We start from the raw sequence: 13,038 nt of genomic DNA on the forward strand, positions 1-13,038 counted from the left end.
TGGAAGGAATTGGAAGGCCGCGGGCTCCAGCCTGCACCACCCAGACTTTGAAGAATGGGCCGGGGAGAGGCAGCCGGGAGCTCCCTTCTGGCCGAGGCGGGTTCGGGCCGGAGCTGGGAAGATGGGTTTGGGGCAGCGCAGAATGGGCTGGGGTGCCAGGGCAGGGCCAAGCAGGCAGCCCGGGGGCAGTCGCGGAGCCGGGCCCAGCGATGGCAGGGACATGGCACCAGGGCAGTGCCAATCAGGCCCTGCTGACAATCAGGCCACTCTGGTGGGGCACAGCTGAGCAGGCCCCCTGGCACATGGGCCACAGCAACAGGACGGTCCTGCCACAGCTCTGGCCACAACCAGGCCCCCGTGCTGGGCAGTGCCCGCTGCCGACGACACAGGGGGTAGTGCCCGGCAGGTCCAGTTCCAGGGCGATCTGAGGCGGCCGCAAACGGTCATCCTTGGGCGGCGAACTGGCGGCCACCATGGCAGTTAGCCGGGGAGCCCTTGTCCCTCCCCTGCCAGCTCCTAGCATGGGCGTGGGCAGCCAGGTGCCGCTCCCGGGGCGAGGCACTGCCGCCGGGTGGGTTTGCTAGAAGGTTGGTGGGGGTCACAGGAGCCAGGGGTGTTGGAGGTGGGAGAGGTTCCCACAGAGCGACGGCTGGAAGCCCCCGAGAGTGACTGGGGGCCAGCGGGGAGCTGGCAGCTACGTGGGGCTGCCTGCCCCACCTTGTTCCCAGCTGTGAAATGGCAGCGCAAGGGTGTTATGGGACAGGGAGAGGACGTGGGGGCTGGGCAAGGGGCAATAAAGGGGGACGTAGGGTGATGGAAGGGGAGGTGGGGGCTGGGCAATAGGAGGGGACAGCCTCTCTCTGCCGCCAAGGCCTTTAGCCCCGTGCCACACTGGTATTTCAGTGCCTAACTCCCATTGGCTGCAGTGAGAGAAGAATGTGATCCCCGTGGGAGAGCCTCTGCTGTGAACAGTCCAGCATCCAAAAGGTTAAATGCCTCCCCCTCCCCGAGCTAAATGGGACCCCCCCTTCCCCATTTCTTGTGCTCCTACTGGCTAGAAGTGCCTGGAAAAGGACACAGGCCGAGGCATCATTGCAATGGATGTTATAGTCTGCACCTGCCCTTGAATCTGTGTGCATGGGGGGGGGCAGCCAGGCTTCAGGGCAGCCAGACAGCCAGGAGCTGGGGTGGAGGGCGCTGGAGACAGGAGTTCCTCTTCCTCAGTGCGGTGGCTGTGGAAAGCCACGTGACTCTCCTGTGTGTGGCGTGGAGCGGGGGGGGGCCTGCTTGCCAGAGCCCTAAGGATCCTGTCCCCCTGCGGCTTCCCTTCCATAACTGGGGGGGTGGGTGGAATTTCCCTTCCATAACTGGGGGGGGGGACGGATTTTCAGAGCCTGGGATCAACCGTTCGATACCACAGTCATGGGTGGGACGGGGTGGGGGGAGCAGACAGACAAAAGGGGCCCTACAGATGGGGACAGGGGTACGGGTGGGGATGGATGGATAGAGGGGGATAGATGGAACTAGGGGAGTATGGATGGGGGTGGCTGGGTAGCGGTGGATGGGGTGGGAATAGAGGGGTGCATAGGGGGACGGACAGACTGACGGGGGGGCAGGGGAGGCATGTAGACGATCAGCTGCCTTACCCCCCTCCCCAAAGGCCGGGGGCATCGCCCTCCCCGCACGGCGCCTCGGGGGCGGGGGCCGGGGGAAGCGTGGCTGGTGCTGGGGCAGCCCGACAGCCCAGCTCACCCGGTGGCCTGTCTCCGACCGGGGCTGGTGCCAGACCAGGGCGGTTATCGAGTGATCCTTCCCCTGGCGTCCCGTCCCAGCTTCCGGCCGTCGGGGGTTTCAGGGAGACCCGGAGCAGGAGGCTCCTGGCTACGGGCCATTGCTGGCCCGATGCGCCGCGTGTGCTTGGCTCGGCCCTGGGCGCACGATAGTTCCTGTGTTTAGCTTAGCGGGGCCAGGCATGAGTCGGGCTCCTGGGAGCAGGCCCCAGGCCGGGCCGAGGGGGGCACGGGGCTGCTGGGGGAGCGGTTTCCTCCCTGGCGGGATTTAGTTCTATGGGAAGATCCTGTTTATAGGGAAGGATTCACTCCTGAGTTCCCAGGTTACCTAGAGGCCAGGCTGGGTGGCGGGGGGGGGGGGGGGGGAATGGAGACGGGGAGTGGCCTGGGGCAGGGGGGGCTGCCTGGCTGCAGGGCTTCTGGGGTTCAGGTGCTCAGAGACCCCCAGGAAGATGGGGCTGCCACTCATGTGGGCCCCTCCCAATGTGACAGGACAGGGCACACCCGGCAGGGCCCCCCTCCCCAACAGGCTGAGGGGAGCTTGGCCTTGGTGGCCTGTTCAGCCCCCAGCCTCTCTGCTGAGGCTGCCCCCCCCACCCCCAGCGGCTCCTCGGCATCAGGGGGCTGAATCCGTCTGGTTGCCTGGGGCGAGGGGAGGGGTGTCCCCCAGCTGGGCTGGCAAACAGGATACGGGGTGACAGCTCTCGGGTGGTGGGCCACGGAGACCCCATCGTGGGGCGGGGGGCTTGGAGATTGGGATGGGAGGAGGCCCGGGGCTGCTGGAGGCAGAGGAGAGGGATGGTACAGTGCACCCCCCACCTCCTGAAGGCACCAGGTTCTCTGGGTGCAGCCCCCAGACTGTGGGCATGACTGGGGGTGCTTTGGCGCTCTGTTCACACCCCCATTCTGCCTTGGGAACGTGGGGGTGCAGAATCCAAAGGGCCTAATTCTGCCAGGAGCTGGGCCCCTGGGATCAGGGGGAGCTGGCTGGGCATCGTGCAGGATCAGCCCCCAGGGGCAGGATGCTCCTTGTGTCCGAGGCACGGCTCTGGCCTGCCTGGGCTCAGCCCCCTCTCCAGCCAGTGCCTGGCCTTTACGGGTCTCTAGGGATGATGGTGGTGAAGGAGCTGTGGGTCAGAGGGGGGTAGTTGGACCTGGGGGAGGGCTGTGGGTTGCCGGGGTAGATGGGAGCCAGGGGGGCTGTGGGTCAGAGGGGGGTTAGATTGGAGCCCGGGAAGGGAGCTGTGGGTCAGAGGGTAGGAGGTAGATGGGAGCCTGGGGGGGGGGGGGCTGTGGGTCAGAGGGTAGTGGGTAGATAGGAGCTGGGGGGGCTGTGGGTCGCGGGGTAGATGGGAGCCGGGAGGGCTGTGGGTCAGAGGGTAGTGGGTAGATAGAAGCTGGGGGGGCTGTGGGTCGGGGGGTTAGATTGGAGCCTGGGGAGGGAGCTGTGGGTCAGAGGGTAGGGGGTAGATGGGAGCTGTGGGGGCTGTGGGTCGGGGGGTAGATGGGAGCCGGGGGGGCTGTGGATCAGAGGGTAGTGGGTAGAGAGGAGCTGTGGGTCGGGGGGGTAGATGGGAGCCGGGGGGGCTGTGGGTCAGAGGGTAGTGGGTAGATAGGAGCTGTGGGGGCTGTGGGTCGGGGGGGTAGATGGGAGCCGGGGGGGCTGCGGGTCAGAGGGTAGTGGGTAGATAGGAGCTGGGGGGGCTGTAGGTCGGGAGGTAGATGGGAGCCGGGGGAGCTGTGGGTCAGAGGGTAGGGGGTAGATGGGAGCCGGGGGGACTGCGGGTCAGAGGGTAGGGGATAGATAGGAGCTGGGGGGGCTGTGGGTCGGGGGGGTAGATGGGAGCCGGGGGGGCTGTGGGTCAGAGGGTAGTGGGTAGATAGGAGCTGTGGGTCGGGGGGTAGATGGGAGCCGGGGGGGCTGTGGGTCAGAGGGTAGTGGGTAGATAGGAGCCGGGGGGGCTGTGGGTCAGAGGGTAGTGGGTAGATAGGAGCTGGGGGGGCTGTGGGTCAGAGGGTAGGGGATAGATAGGAGCCGGGGGGGCTGTGGGTCAGAGGGTAGTGGGTAGATAGGAGCTGTGGGGGCTGTGGGTCGGGGGGTAGATGGGAGCCGGGGGGGCTGCGGGTCAGAGGGTAGTGGGTAGAGAGGAGCTGTGGGGGCTGTGGGTCGGGGGGGTAGATGAGAGCCGGGGGGGCTGCGGGTCAGAGGGTAGTGGGTAGATAGGAGCTGGGGGGGCTGTGGGTCGGGGGGTAGATGGGAGCCGGGGGGGCTGTGGGTCAGAGGGTAGTGGGTAGATAGGAGCTGGGGGGGCTGTGGGTCGGGGGGTAGATGGGAGCCGGGGGGGCTGTGGGTCAGAGGGTAGTGGGTAGATAGGAGCTGGGGGGGCTGTGGGTCAGAGGGTAGGGGATAGATAGGAGCCGGGGGGGCTGTGGGTCAGAGGGTAGTGGGTAGATAGGAGCTGTGGGGGCTGTGGGTCGGGGGGTAGATGGGAGCCGGGGGGGCTGCGGGTCAGAGGGTAGTGGGTAGAGAGGAGCTGTGGGGGCTGTGGGTCGGGGGGGTAGATGAGAGCCGGGGGGGCTGCGGGTCAGAGGGTAGTGGGTAGATAGGAGCTGGGGGGGCTGTGGGTCGGGGGGTAGATGGGAGCCGGGGGGGCTGCGGGTCAGAGGGTAGTGGGTAGATAGGAGCTGGGGGGGCTGTGGGTCGGGGGGTAGATGAGAGCCGGGGGGGCTGTGGGTCAGAGGGTAGTGGGTAGATAGGAGCTGGGGGGGCTGTGGGTCGGGGGGTAGATGGGAGCCGGGGGGGCTGTGGGTCAGAGGGTAGTGGGTAGATAGGAGCTGGGGGGGCTGTGGGTCGGGGGGTAGATGGGAGCCGGGGGGGCTGTGGGTCAGAGGGTAGGGGATAGATAGGAGCTGTGGGGGCTGTGGGTCGGGAGGGTAGATGGGAGCCGGGGAGGGGGGAGGGGCTGTGGGTCAGAGGAGGCGGGGCCGCCCGAGAGGGGCGGGGCTTGGCGGGGTCCCGGGCCGGGGCCGGGCGATAAAAGGGGCCCCGCGCCCAGCCCGCCCGGGCCGCCAGCATGAGCCGCCTGGCGCCGGGCCGGGCCTTCACCGAGCAGCGCTTCCAGCAGCTCTACGGGGCGCCCGAGCCCCGGGGCAGCCCGGCCGGGGCGCTGCGCCGGCGGGTGGCCCGGGGCTGCCGCTGCTCCGGGGCGGCCGCGCTGCGGCTCCTCCAGCGCCGGCTGCCCATCGCCGCCTGGCTGCCGGGCTACCGGCCGGGGACCTGGCTGCTGGGGGACGCGCTGGCCGGGCTCACCGTGGGGGTCGTGCACATCCCCCAGGGTGAGCAGCTGCCCCGGGCCCCCCGCTCTCCAGGGGGCCTCGACCTATCCCCCCTCCCCACCCCCCAGCTGTCTCACGGTCCCCTGCCTCGGCTGCCCCCCATCTCTCCGCGGGCTCGGGCGCCCCAAGGCGGGTAGCTGCCGGGTCTCCGGTGGAGGGACGGATCCCAGCCCTGGAGCCGTTCTGCCTGGGGCACGGGAGGGACAGCGAGCCGGGGCAGCGGGGTCCAGTGGTTAGAACAGAAGGGTTGGGAGCCAGGACGCCTGGGTTCTCGCCCCAGCTCTGGGAGGAGAGTGGGGTCTAGTGGTTAGAGCAGGGGGGCTGGGAGTCGGGCCGGGACTCCTGGGTTCTCTTCCCTGCTCTGGGAGGGCGGTGGGGTCTGGTGCGTGAGATCCGTGTGGGCTGGGAGTCAGGACGCCTGGGTTCCACTCCTAGCTCTGCCTCTGACTTGCTGTCCTTCCACCGCTCTGGGCCTCCGTTTCCCCCTGGGTGTGGTAATAACAAAGCCATGGAGAAGGGCAAGGTTTAGACAGGCTGGACCCTGTGGTGCTGACGGGGTCTGCCTCAGTGCCCCTCTGAGACAGGAGCCCTCTGTTTGGGGGGGCTGCTCTGACCCCCCTGCATCTCAGTCTGTGTCTCCCCCTCCTGCTGGGGTCCCTGGGCGGGGGCGTCGCAGCATCCCTGAGCTCTCAGTGGGATGCGGCTGCTCAGCCCTTAGGAGATCAGCGGGGGCGGTCGTGGTCTCAGCCACCCCCCGGCTCACCCCCCTGCCTGTCTCGGGTCCCCGCAGGCATGGCCTTTGCCCTCCTGGCCTCCGTGGCCCCCGTCTACGGACTCTACACCTCCTTCTTCCCTGTCATCCTTTACACGCTCTTTGGCACCGGGCGCCACGTCTCTACCGGTGAGTGGACCACCGGTGCCCAGGGCTCGGCGGGGTTAAATGGTGGGGGAGGGGTGTCTGGTTCCTCCGGCATCCCTGTGCCAGCAGCCTGTTCCCATGATAGGGAGGGCGGCTGGGCGGAGCGGGGGGGGGAAGATCCCAATAACCAACCGAGGGGCTGAACAGGGCCCCACCCCTGATGGTGCCCTCCCAAAGCTAGGAAGGTGGATGCCAGCTGTACCCTCCCCCAGAATGTGGGGCACGGGGTGTGTGTGTGGGGTGATACGCAGGGGGCAGAAATCCATGGGAGTGGGGGGGATCTGTGCATGGATGGGGCGAGCAGAGGTGGGGGGACTGCAGGTAGCACTTTCTGGGCAGGCCGTGGGTGGGGGCAGCACTCAGGGACTGCGTCTCCCTTCCCCTCCCCAGGCACCTTTGCCGTGGTGAGCCTGATGACGGGCGCTGTGGTGGAGCAGCTGGTGCCCTGGCCCCTGGGGCCCAACGCAACCAGCGCCGAGCTGGGGCGGGCGGAGGAGCGGCGCATTGGCGTGGCTGCTGCCATGGCCTTCCTCGTGGGGCTCCTCATGGTGAGTCCGTGCCCGCCGGGCTGCCAGAACCTGGGGCAGGGACCCTCCCTGGAGACGGTGGGAAGGGTGGAAGGTGGACAGGGCGTGGATGATGGGAGGGGAGTGGGGCAGGGATCCAGGGTGGCGGGAGAGGTGGGACCCTGGCTGGAGGGGAGTTGGGCGGGGATCTATGGCGGGGGGAGAGGAGGAACCCTGGGGGGTGGAGGGGAGGCCCCGGGCACTGTGCCGTACACCGGGCAGCGCTGATGTCCCTTCCCTCTCCCCTCCCCCAGCTGGTGATGTTCGTGGTCCAGCTGGGCTTCCTGGCCACCTACCTCTCGGAGCCCATCATCAAGGCCTTCACCAACGGGGCTGCCCTGCATGTCTTGGTCTCCCAGCTGCCCAGCCTGCTGGGCCTGCCCCTGCCCCGCCGCACGGGCTCCTTCACCATCTTCAAGGTGCGTCCGGCCCGGTGGGGGCAGCGTGGGGTGGTGGGGAGAGAAAGGGGGCAGGGAGGCGGAATGGGGCTGGGGGAGGGGGAGAGCTGGGAGCCGGCTTCCCGCACGGCCCGCATGTAACGCGCCCTGTGCTGCCCCCAGACACTGGCATCGGTGGCGCAGGCTCTGCCCCGGACCAACATGACCGAGCTGCTCATCTCCGCCCTCTGCCTGGCCCTGCTGGTGCCCATCAAGGAGATCAACACCCGCTTCCGGAGCAAGCTGCGGACACCCATTCCGGGGGAGATCGTGGTGGTACGTGCCCCTGCCCCTGCCCTGCCCGGATCCTGCGCTGTCTCCCCTGGCCCTGAACCCACAGCCATGTCCTCTGAGCAGCACAGGGACGAGGCGGGGAGTGGGGGTCCAGCAGGGGTGGGCTGCGGGCATGGGAGGGTTGGCGCCACCCTGGGCAGTGTAACCCACCAGTCTCCGCTCTCTCCCCAGGTGCTGGCGGCCACTGGCGTCTGCTTTGCCTCCTCCCTGGACACACGCTATGACGTGCAGATAGTCGGCCACCTGCCAGCTGGGTGAGGAGTCACCAGGGCCCCCTGCCCGCCCGCTCTGTGGCAGCACGTGGGGCCACCCAGCGCATCCCTTTGTGGCCCGGGCAGCATCTCTGCCTGGCCAGGGCTAGGGACGTGTCTCCTCCCAGCCCAGCGCGGCTCTGGGCTCGTCCCGCCCGGCCTGGTGACCGCCTCTGTCTCTCGCAGGTTCCCGCAGCCCCGGCTCCCGGCCCTGCAGTCGCTGCCCCAGGTGCTTGGGGACACGGTGGCGGTCGCTTTTGTGGCCTATGCCGTCTCTGTGTCGCTGGCCATGATCTATGCCGAGAAGCATGGCTACACCATCAACCCCAACCAGGTGTGTGGGCCGGACGCGAGCTGCTGGCGGGGGGAGCCACTGCCCGGCCTGGCCTCTCTATTGCCAGCGGCTGCCCAGGGCCCTGTGCCCAGGATCAGCCCCTCTCCCGTCCACCTGGTCCCTCTTCCAGCTGCGAGGCCCCAGTGTCTCGCCTGACCCCTAGTGCATCTGGGCTCCCTCCCGGCTGGTCCCTGTAGCCCTGACCTGTCTGTCTCCGCCCCACAGGAGCTGCTGGCCCATGGCGTTTCCAACCTGGTCTCCTCCCTCTTCACCTGCTTCCCGAGCTCAGCCACCCTGGCGACCACCAACATCCTGGAGAGTGCGGGGGGGCACACGCAGGTATGGGGGTACGGGGGACCCTGCAGAACTGGGGGTTGAGCCATGGCGTGTGTGCAACGGGTGAGTGTCTCATGCTCCCTAGCTAATGGGGTCCCCCCAATCTGTTCTGCAGCCTTGGCTGGCTTGTGCAGTGAGTTTGCCAGGTCTCAGCTTAGTGGCCAGTTGGCCTGTGTGGCTGGGCACGGGCGGAGCCCTCTCCTCCTCGGACACAGGGCAGAGGAGGCCGGCACTGAGGCCCTGAGCAGGGCATGAAGGGTGGGGGGGTTTCTCTGGGGTCTAGGGCTTTCTCTGTGCTGTCCTGGTGACCCCTGCCTCCCCCCGCAGGGCCCAGCGCTGGCCACACCGCCCTGGCAGAGCCTGCCCGCTAATCCGCCCTCCTCTTCTGCAGCTCGCGGGCTTCTTCTCCGGCGCGGTGGTGCTCATGGTCCTCATGTGGCTCGGACCCCTCTTCCACTACCTGCCCAAGGTGAGGCTGGGGCCGTGTGTGTGACCTGGGGAAGGGCTGGTGCCCACCCCCATAGCCCCTGGGGCTGCCAGACCCAATGCCCCCATCCCATGGGGCACAGACCGTCCTTGTGCTCAAACCCCTTGTGGGCTGGTTGCCCTGTGACTAGCTGGCTCTTTTCCCCTTGCCCCCAGCCATCCTGGGAAGAGCTCCCTTTCCTGGCTGCCTTGGCACCAGCTAGCACAGTGCAGGGGATGGCCGCTTGCCACTCATGCCCATTCTCCCCCACCTAGGCTGTCCTGGCCTGTATCAACGTCACCAGCCTGCGCCAGATGGTCCTGCAGTTCTGGGACTTGCCCGAGCTCTGGAGGATCAGCCGGATTGACTTCGTAAGCAGCTGCGCCCTTCCCCTGCCCCCTCACCCTGGGCGGGGCAGGCCCTGGGTTTCATGCCTGAGCCAGGCATGCCGCTGCCCCAGGGTATGGGGTGGGCATTGCCAGGCTGGCCCAGCCCTCCAAGAGCTGTTCTGGGCCTGCTCCACCCCACTGAAATCGGCCAGAGCAGAGAACTGGGGCCCCCGACGTGCTGATGGCCAGAGAGGCAGAGCTCTCCAGACCTGGAAACGCCCCATTGTGCCAGGGCAGTGCCTGGCACAGAGCGAGACTGTCCCCAAACTCAGTCGAACTAGATGAGGGGTTGGCGGCACGGAGAGGGTAGAGGTCCCAGGTCACACTGTGGGCCTAGTACCTGGCTCTCCAAGTGCCCGCTGGGTGCCGTGCCCGCTAGAGCACGCTGCCTCCGGAGACTCCTAGGGTAGATTGGCCCTGGTGTAACCTCACTGGGTCCTCTCTGTGTGACCAGCGAGTGTATGGTTCCCAGGGGGACCAGCTGGCCTGACGTCCCCCTTCCCCGTCTCCCCTCTGACCCTGCGCTCTCGTTCCAGGCTGTCTGGGTGGTCACCTGGCTGGCCGTGGTGGTGCTGAATGTGGATGTGGGCCTGGCCGTGGGGGTCGTGTTCTCCATGATGACTGTCATCTACCGCACACAGAGGTACCGGAGTGCCAGGCGCCCTGCCCAGCCCCACGTCCGGGCTCGTTTGCTGGGAACCTGCAGAGCCAGGGAGCTGCGTCCAGCTCTGGCATGGGCTGGGGGGGCAGCTCTATCTGCCCCGTGATCCCTGCTCCAGGCACAAGCCCCCCGCAAGGAGCCGGCTGGCCGTGGCTGCTTGGAGACCAGATTATCGGGGGAGGAGGGTTGCGAGGCAGGAATCTGCCTTCCCAGCTGCTGTCCCTGTCTCTGGCCAATGCCCTCCCACGGGGGGAGATGGGACCTCTTCTCTCCAGCCGGGACCGGGGCCGGCCCGGCCTTGGCCCGGCCAGACGTCTCCCTGCCTTATGCGCCTTCCTCTCCCACAGGGCCGAGTGTATGGTGCTGGGCAAAGCGGCCAACACGGAAATCTACCGGCCTGTCCAACGTTACAGCAAGGTACGGGCACCGCGGGGTCTGGGCACGACCTGGGGCTCCCAGCCACCCACCTGGGGTGGGCTGGCTGAGAGCAGTGGGCGGGTGTGTGGGGTGCATTGGGAAGGATGTGGTGGGGGCTTGCCCCGGGCTCCATTCAGATGGCACCTGGGCTGTCGGTGTCCCGAGAGGCAGGGCTGATCTCTCCGCCCTCTTCCCCACTGCCGTGGGACAATTCAGCACCCAAACCTCCCTCTGTTTGGGGTGGGGGGCAGGGCAGATGCAGGCCCTGCCCGTGGGGGTGGGTGTCCCTCCCATGCTGCAGCCAGCGCTCTGTCCCCTCAGTGCTTTGAGATCCCTGGCGTGACGATCGTGGCTTACCACTCCCCCATCTACTACGGCAACTGCCGCTTCTTCCGCGAGGCGCTGAGCCAGCAGCTGGGCCTGAGCCGGCCGCGGGGCAGCCAGGGGGAGAAGGCGGTGTGGTCCTTGGAGAGTGGGGCCAAAATGAGCATCAGCACCGTGGTAAGGGGGCCAGCAGTGATCTGGGGTGGGGTGGAGGGGCAGCTCAGTCCTGGGGTATGGGAGCAGGGCAGGTGGGCAGGATTTGGGCAAGTCCGATTCTGAGCCCATGTGCCTGCTGGCTCCAGGATCCTGGCTGAGGGGCTGCTTTCCCGAATCCCAGGGGTCCTCCCCCCGGGGAACCCAGCTGCCGGCATGTCTCTGGAGATGCTCAGCCCTGGCCTTGCATCTGCTTCTCCCCTGCCCCTGCTGGGGGCGGGGGGGCGGGTTCCTTGCTGGTGGGGAGGGGGGGGACGAGGCATAGAGCTGGAGGTGGGGGGGGGCGTCTTGGGGGGAGCGGGGGATCCTGGCAGGGCCCTGGGTGGGGTTTCGGGTGAGCAGAGAGGTGGCATTAACGGACTTGTGTTTCCCTCAGGAAATCTGTGTCCCCAGCTCTGTGCCCGATGCGGGAGCCGGGTGCCCCAGCTCAGGTACGCAGGGCCCCCCGCAGCTCCCACTCCCCAGTTTGTGGGGGGGTGCTGGTATGGTGGGGGGCAGGTGTCCATGTCCCAGCAGCCCAGGTGGCACTCAGTGGCCCCCTCGTGGGCTGGGAAGAGGGGTGGGGGGGGGCTGTGGAGGTGGATCCTCCTCTGGAGGGGGGGGTCTTGGCAGGGCAGGGTGGCAGCTCTGAGTCTCCCAGCCCCCACCCCTCTGTAGGGAGGGGTCTCGCTGGCAGCTGTGCTTGGCAGTGCGGGGGCCCGTCTGGCTGGGATCACAGGGCCCGTCTGGCTGGGATCACAGGGCCCGGCCCCTGTGGGCGTCTCTGCAGAGCTGCCCCCTCCTCAGGCCGGGGGGATCATGCAGTCACCCCCTCCCCTCTCCCCCGGGCAGGCGCCACTGGCAGGGCCCAGGCCGCGATCCTCGACTGCAGCGGGATTGCCTTCGTGGACTCCGCCGGGGCCCGGCTGCTCATTCAGGTACCGGGGCAGCTGGTGGGGGGGGGGGGGGGCCCTGAGGGCAGATGGGAGGCGGGGCTGGGATGTGGCTCCGCCCACTCCTAGAGATGCCAGCCTGCCCTCTCCTTGCCTTGCAGATGTGCGTGGGGTGCCAGAAGGCTGGCATCCGCATGAACCTGGCAGCATGTAACGGTGAGTTTGGGGGGGGTCCCCGCTGCCCCCCTCCCGGCCCCTCAGAGCCCAGCGCTGTGCCGAGGTGGGGCTGGGCTGAGCCATGTCTCCTCGTTTCCCTTGCTGCAGGCGAGGTCCTGGAGACGCTGACCAGCAGCGGCCTGGGGCAGCACCTCTCCCCACAGCAGGTGTTTGTGACGGTCCAGGACGCCATCGCATGCATCACGCAAACCGCGGTGAGGGGGCTGGTGCAGGGGTTCCCCTCTAGGGGGCGCCAGTTCTAATCTGGCTCTTAGGGGGCTGGTTGGGAGGGGGGTGGGTCGTCTCCCTCTAGGGAGACGGGCTCTGATCCAGACCTAGACGGAGCGGCTGGCTGGCCCAGGGAGCGGGGAATGGGACACAGGGCCTTTGCCCTGTAGGGCATGCCAGCTCCAATCCAGCCCCAGGGTGGGGGAACTGGGCTGGCCATAGGGCGGGGGGGGGGGGAGCTCTTTCCCCATCCATGTCCCACTCCCAGCCATCTTTGATAGAGGCCAGCAGGGACCGACAGCTCCAGCTTTTGCAGAATGGGTGGGGCGTGTGGGGGCAGTTCAGTGCCCTGGGGGGAGCTGGTAACGTGGTCAGACTCCTAATGAGCCGGGCTCCCCCAACCCCATTCCTGCAGGACAGCTGGCTTTGGCAGGGGGGCTGGGAGCAGAATGTGACTCGCGCCCAGGATTCACGCTGGCTCTGTTTCCACCCAGGAAAAGGTGGCCGAGAAGAATCTGGCAATCTGGGTGTAGGGCCCCTGGCAATGGATCGCGGGCACTGCCCGGCCTGTAGGGCCCCCGGGACCAGATCGGCTCTTGGGCTGCAACAGCAGGTTGATCTCCGGGTGCTGTGAATTCCTGCTCTGCCCACAGGGCCTCCCCAGGACCAGGGGGCCAAGGAGCCGTTCGCAGACCACAGAGCCGTGGTGGGGCAGTTGCCTGCTCCCAGGACAGAGGGGGCCTCCTGCCCAGGTCGCTAGGGGGACCTGACCTGGTGTGAGCAGTTTCCTTGCGGCCGGCAGGCAGGCCTGGTGCTGGCTGGGAATCCAAGGGGGCAGAGCAGGTGCCCGGGTACCAGTGTAAGCAGCAGCCTGTCTGCCCCTGCAGGCGCCCAAAGGATGGGGGTTGGGGGCAGGGAGTTCCTTCCTTTGCCAAGACAGTTATGGGGGCCGGGCCCACTACAGCTGGGAAGAGCATGTGTGGGCGTGC

General features: G+C 67.7%; 1 protein-coding gene across 3 annotated transcripts; it reads left to right on the forward strand.

The window, feature by feature from the left end:
- Positions 1-1,180: 1,180 nt before the first annotated feature.
- LOC102936783 (solute carrier family 26 member 10) lies at positions 1,181-13,007 on the forward strand. Of its 3 annotated transcripts, none has more exons than XM_043532820.1 (18): positions 1,181-1,340; positions 5,917-6,027; positions 6,436-6,593; positions 6,866-7,030; positions 7,172-7,324; positions 7,514-7,596; positions 7,780-7,927; positions 8,153-8,266; positions 8,655-8,732; positions 9,005-9,100; positions 9,655-9,761; positions 10,127-10,196; positions 10,518-10,697; positions 11,110-11,164; positions 11,565-11,650; positions 11,767-11,821; positions 11,930-12,036; positions 12,544-13,007. In XM_043532820.1, the coding sequence occupies exons 2-18, from the start codon at positions 5,919-5,921 to the stop codon at positions 12,580-12,582; spliced, it is 1,803 nt and encodes a 600-aa protein (XP_043388755.1). In that variant the 5' UTR covers positions 1,181-1,340; positions 5,917-5,918; the 3' UTR covers positions 12,583-13,007. The 3 variants fall into 3 exon arrangements, 2 of the variants coding, with proteins under 2 accessions (XP_043388755.1, XP_037739934.1); XM_037884006.2 differs by lacking the exon at positions 1,181-1,340 and adding an exon at positions 4,852-5,126; XR_006286703.1 differs by lacking the exons at positions 1,181-1,340; positions 11,110-11,164 and adding an exon at positions 4,852-5,126 and having other exon boundaries at positions 12,544-12,577.
- Positions 13,008-13,038: the final 31 nt, after the last annotated feature.

This window comes from Chelonia mydas, chromosome 20, assembly GCF_015237465.2.
Source record: "Chelonia mydas isolate rCheMyd1 chromosome 20, rCheMyd1.pri.v2, whole genome shotgun sequence".
In the NCBI taxonomy this organism is placed as follows: domain Eukaryota; kingdom Metazoa; phylum Chordata; order Testudines; family Cheloniidae; genus Chelonia; species Chelonia mydas.

Excerpts from the sequence above, each read along its gene's own strand:
- LOC102936783 (XM_037884006.2), top strand. The coding sequence starts at position 4,865 with ATGAGCCGCCTGGCGCCGGGCCGGGCCTTCACCGAGCAGCGCTTCCAG. Across the intron at positions 8,267-8,654 it reads GTGCGGGGGGGCACACGCAG|CTCGCGGGCTTCTTCTCCGG; the intron begins GTATGGGGGTAC and ends CCTCTTCTGCAG. Across the intron at positions 8,733-9,004 it reads TCTTCCACTACCTGCCCAAG|GCTGTCCTGGCCTGTATCAA; the intron begins GTGAGGCTGGGG and ends TCCCCCACCTAG.